This window comes from Carassius carassius, chromosome 24 (assembly GCF_963082965.1).
Source record: "Carassius carassius chromosome 24, fCarCar2.1, whole genome shotgun sequence".
NCBI classification, from domain to species: Eukaryota; Metazoa; Chordata; class Actinopteri; order Cypriniformes; family Cyprinidae; genus Carassius; species Carassius carassius.
Genome location: NC_081778.1, coordinates 31,663,988 through 31,669,987, shown reverse-complemented (window position 1 = coordinate 31,669,987; position 6,000 = coordinate 31,663,988). Strand labels below are relative to the sequence as shown.

Sequence of the window (6,000 nt, the reverse complement as noted above, 5' to 3'; positions counted from 1 at the left end):
TTACAGATTTTAATTTTTCTTCGAAAAAACTATTTTCTGTTTACCAAGGCTGCATATAGTTGATTAAAAATACAGTAAAATTTAGAAATATTATTTGATTGTAAAATAACTGTTTTGTATGTGAATCTCTGTTCCGATGTAATTTATTCCTGTGATCTTTCAGTGTCTGGTGACTCACTGATGGAGGACTGGAGCGTGGAGTCGTGCTCGAGCTCGTCCTCCTCGATGCAGTCGTAGGGCCAGTGGCTCAGAGACGGATGGGACGGGTGAGACGGAGAGAGGTGCAGGTTCAGAGACCCCAGAAGAGAGGACGAGGACTGGCTGCCGGACGAGGACGAGCTGCTGTTGGAGATGGTGGAGTGAGGTCTCTTAAACGGCGTGGAGTGATCGAACGAGGACACCGCGATGGACGCCCGCATCCGCGACTCTGCAGAGACCGAACATGGACAACAATCAGCTGCAGGAGAGAATCAGTGAAGCTGCACAGAAACAATACAGAAGTGATGACCTTAGAACTAAAACTACTGAAGAACGAACTTTTGCTTTAAGTGAAATAAAGCTGTTTATGGTAACACATAGTGGGTACTGTTAGCAAATGTGATCTCTGGGTTTTGCACTTTGTTGGTGAAGTCTGTGTGTTACGCGTCAGCACTGATTAGTTTGTGGGCATCTCCGTTAATTGTCATCAAAAGAAATTGTCAAGAAAGAAAGAAAGAAAGAAGAGGCTAAGAGACAGCACTCCAGGAGGATAGCTCATCAATTCAGCAACAGCGGAGACACTAGGAACCTGTGGCAGGGAACCCCACCACGGACCTGTGACAACAACATCTCTCTACTAAATGAGCTGAACACCTTCTTCACTCGCTTTGAGCAACAAAACAGCACCACTGCACAGAAGACTCCACCTCCTCCCGGTGACCAGGTGATGATGCTGACCCCAGACAGCGTGAGGAGATCCTTCAGCAGGATCAATGCACGCAAAGCTCCGGGCCCTGACAACATCCCTGGGCGTGTACTGAGAGACTGTGCAGCAGAACTCACTGATGTCTTCACAGACATTTTCAACATCTCACTGAGTCAGGCTGTTGTTCCCACATGTTTCAAAACTACCACCATCATTCCAGTTCTGAAGAAGCCATCTCCATCCTTCTTCAATGAGTACCATCCTGTTGCACATCCTCATGAAGTGCTTTGAACGGCTAGTCATGCACCACATCAAGTATCCCCCCCCCCTCCCTGGACCCCTTCCAGTTTGCATTTCGGTCCAACCGGTGGACCGATGATGCCATCGCCACTACCCTCCACTCAGCACTCACACATCTGGACAAAAAGGACTCATATGTCAGAATGCTGTTCATTGACTTCAGTTCAGCATTCAACACAATCATCCCTCAACAGCTTATTTACAAACTGATCCAACTGGGGCTCAACACTTCGCTGTGCAACTGGCTGTTGGACTTTCTGACTGGAAGACCTCAGGCAGTACGGGTCGGCAGCAACACATCCAGCACCATCACACTGAACACTGGGGCCCCCCAAGGATGTGTGCTGAGCCCCCTCCTCTTCACTCTGCTGACCCATGACTGCACACCTTCACACAACTCCAACCTCTTTATTAAGTTTGCAGATGACACGACTGTGGTGGGTCTCATTAGCAACAAAGATGAGACAAACTACAGGAGTGAGGTGAGCCGCCTGGCCAAGTGGTGCAGTGACAACAATTTCTCTCTGAACGTGGAGAAGACAAAGGAGATTGTTGTTGACTTCAGGAGAGCGCACACTCAGCACGTTCCTCTGACCATCAACAGTGCGACTGTGGAGAGAGTGAGGAGCACCAAGTTCCTGGGTGTGCACATCACAGAGGACCTCTCCGGGACCGACAACACCGCAGCACTGGCCAAGAAATCACAACAACGTCTCTACTTCCTCCGCAAACTGAGGAAAGCCAGAGCCCCGGCCCCCATCATGTACACCTTCTACAGAGGCACCATCGAGAGACTCTGCAACGCATAGTGAGAGCAGCTGAGAAGATCATTGGTGTCTCTCTCCCCTCCCTCTAGCACATTTACGGAACACGTCTCACACGCAAAGCCCTCTGCATCACAGGTGATCCCACCCACCCATCACACAGCTTCTTCAGCCTGACGCCATCAGGGAGGAGACTGCGGAGACTCCAGGCCAGGACCAGCAGACTGAAGGACAGCTTCATCCATCAGGCTGTCAGGAAGCTGAACTCACTCCCGAACTTGCCCCCCCCCCCCTTCCTCTTCTGCCCCAGGCACCACTGAACTCTGAACCCCCCCAGATCCCCCTCCACTAATATACGATGACATGCACCAGTCACTTTGTGCAGCATTGGTCTGCTCACTACCTCATTCTCCATGGAACTGACATCATTCCACTACCTCATCAGTCAGTTAAATAAAATAACTGCTCTTGAGCCCTTTGTCACTTTAATCAGACTTAATAAGCTTTTGTTTTTGCACTAAAAAACCTTTTATCTGCACTGTTGTTCACTTCACCGATTTGCACTCTATCTTGCCATGCGCTGCTTTATTTAACTTTATTTTTAATTTTATTATATGTCTTTTTTAACATTCTACATTTTATATTTTGATCTAGATTTTTAGGCTTTAATGTTAACGTTATCTGTGTGCGCCGGGGGGTCTGAGAGTAACGCAATTTTGATTCTCTGTATGTATGTACTGTACATGTGGGACAATAAAGCAGACTTGAACTTGAACTTGAACTTGAATAATAATAAAATAGATGAAAAATCATGAGAAAAATATTGTCCTCTCTTAAAAATAAGACATTTTAATATAATCATTAATGTTTATACTTATATCATTATACATATATTTAATATATAATATAACAATAATAATAATAATAATAATCAATAATAATAAAATAATATATATACAGCACAGACCAAAAGTTTGGAAACATTACTATTTTTAATGTTTTTTAAAGAAGTTTCTTCTGCTCATCAAGCCTGCATTTATTTGATCAAAAAATACAGAAAAAACTGTAATATTGTGAAATATTATTACAACTTAAAATAATAGTTTTCTATTTGAAAATACTTTAAAAAAATAATTTATTCCTGTGATGCAAAGCTGAATTTTCAGCATCATTCCTCCAGCCTTCAGTGTCACATGTAACATCAGTCGATCACATGATCATTTACAAATCATTCTAATATTCTGATTATTATGAGTGTTGAAACAGTTCTGCTGTCTCATATATTTGATCAATAAAAGGTTAAAAAGAACTGCATTTATTCAAAAAAAAAAATTCTAATAATATATATTCTAATAATATATTTTCTTTACTATCACTTTTTATCAATTTAACACATCCTTGCTGAATAAAAGTATTGATTTTATTTAAAAATAAGAAAGAAAAAAAATTACTGACCCCAAATTACTGAGCAGTAGTGTATATTGTTATTACTAAATATTTATATTTTAAAAACATAGCTTCTTCTTTTTTTTTTACTTTTTATTCATCAAAGTATCCTAAAAAAGTATCACATGTTCTGAACAAATATTAAGCAGCAGAACTGTTTCCAGCTTTGATAATGAATCATCATATTAGAATGATTTCTAAAGGATCATGTGATAATGATCCTAAAAATTCAGCTTTGCATCACAGAAATAAATGATAATTTAAAGTATAATAAATGAAAAAAACAATTATTTTAAATTGTAATAATATATCACAATATTAAATTTTTTTCTGTATTTTTGATCAAATAAATGCAGGCTTGATGAGCAAAAGAAACTTCTTTCAAAAACATTAAAAATAGTAATGTTTCCAAACTTTTGGTCTGTAGTGTATAGGGTGAAGTAAACATCAGAGATGCTATATATATATATATATATATATATATATATATATATATATATATATTGTGTTCCTGTAGCTCAGGTGGTAGAGCATTGCTTGTCAAGCACAAGGTTGTGAGTTCGATTCCCCGGGAACACATGATAGGTACAAATTGATAGCCTGAATGCATAAAAGCGTTTGCTAAAAGCATACATTTAATTTAATTTTTAATTTAATATATATATATATATATGGTTTTGATATATATTAGTTTTAATGTGGATTTGAAAATGTATATTTGATAATGTGTTGTTTCTGTCTCATTGCAGGATAATTTCAATATTAAACATTAAGCATAGATGATTTAATATTCATGCACAGGATATGCACCAGATGAACGTATGCTGTAACAAATGAAGAGTGTTGTTGTGTTTTGATGTGTGTGAAGCGCACATCGGCTGTGTGTGTGTCTCTGTCAATCTACACACATATATTCATCATTCATTTGATGTGTTGTTTACACCTGCTTCACTTGCACACACACACACACAGCGTCTGCAGTTCATGTGGTGCAGAAGCAGCAGGTTGTGCTTCACACAAGACGTGTTTGCAGGGCGCTGATACCACAAATACAATATTTTGACCTCGAATCCAAACATGCTTAAAGTTAATGAGCACACACCACACCGCACTCTGTGTACAGGCGTGGACGTATCTCACACACACACACACACACACACACACACACACACACACACACACACTTCCTTGACTGTGAGACAGTGAAGTTAATAAACACACACTAACACTAACTTCTCCCGATCACACACAGCTCTGAAACGCTGTGCTTCACTCTGATTCTAATTTGTCTTCATTCAGGACGGGAATATGGACTGTGTTTAATAAATAATTCTCTTACGAGTCTGTGTCTTCTGTCCATTAGGTTTAGGGTAAATAAAATAATTATTGATAAATAGTTTATCATATATAAAATATATATATTATACATATAATATCATTAAATATATTTTCTATAATGATATAAATAACTTTTAATAAATTAAGTTTATGATTAAGTTAATATTTTTTGTTCTTTTTTAATATTTGCATTTAGTTTTAGTTTTAGTTTTATTTCGGTTTTAATTTAAGATAATTTATAATGATATAAATAATTCTAATATATATATATGTGTGTGTATATATACATATAAGCTATAAATATTTTTTATACAAAAGATTCTTTGTAAAAACAACATTATTTGTTATTATTATATTTTTTATAAATAATTATAATTATTATTATTATTATTATTTTTTTACATAATTATTTGTATTTTTAAGGAAAAACAATACTTTTCATATGAGTTTTAAATTACTTATAAATAATCATAATGGATTTAAAAATTGTATTTCGTATAAAAATATATAACATGATATAAATAAACATATATCATGATAAAAACAATTCTACAAATTTTTAAATACTATAAATGATTATTAATTTTAAATATATATATATTAAGTATTAATAAAGTAATATAGTATATAGTAATAATTAAATATACTGTTAGAAAATATTTATATTTTAAATAAATGCTATTCTTTTTAACTTCATTCATCAAATAATCCAGAAAAAGTATCACAGATACTCACTGTATTTTTGATCAAATAAATGAAGACTTGATGAACAGAAGATACTTCTTTAAAACACATTAAAATCTTACTGCTCCCAAATTTTTGAACATCAGTGTGTTTGTATATGTATGTGTGTGTTATTTTCTTTAAAGGGAAAGTGCATCATTTCTGTGCCACTGCATCATTTGTTTGACAGACTGCCAGAGAAACAGAATGAGGCGAAAGATGAAGATGATGAAGATGATGAAGATGATGATGTTAATGTCTTGCTGATGCAGACATCTTACCTGACCCTTTCATGATGTAGTCGACGGCTCGATCGCTGATGGCAGAGTCGCTGGGTTTGATGTCCATGAACGGCTTGTTTCCAATTCCCATCGAGACCATCTCCTGCATCCGCAACTCTAATGATCAAACACACACACACACACACACACACACACACACAATATAAAACCATTAACACAAGCTAGAGTGACTAATGCAACAGGCTGTGACCGACAGACAGCAGTGTTTCCTGCAGCGCTGAGA

General features: G+C 36.9%; 1 protein-coding gene across 1 annotated transcript in view; it reads right to left on the bottom strand.

Annotated features, from left to right (window-relative positions):
- Positions 1 to 218: 218 nt before the first annotated feature.
- zgc:158766 (uncharacterized protein LOC100009641 homolog) overlaps positions 219 to 6,000 on the bottom strand; it is a 43,231-nt gene continuing 37,449 nt past the window's right edge. Inside the window, exons 21-22 of the mRNA XM_059508577.1 lie at positions 5,762 to 5,873; positions 219 to 427 (exon numbers count right to left, since the gene is read on the bottom strand). Coding sequence (XP_059364560.1) covers positions 370 to 427; positions 5,762 to 5,873 — 170 coding nt within the window. The 3' untranslated portion in view covers positions 219 to 369. The remainder of the gene's footprint in view (positions 428 to 5,761; positions 5,874 to 6,000) is intronic.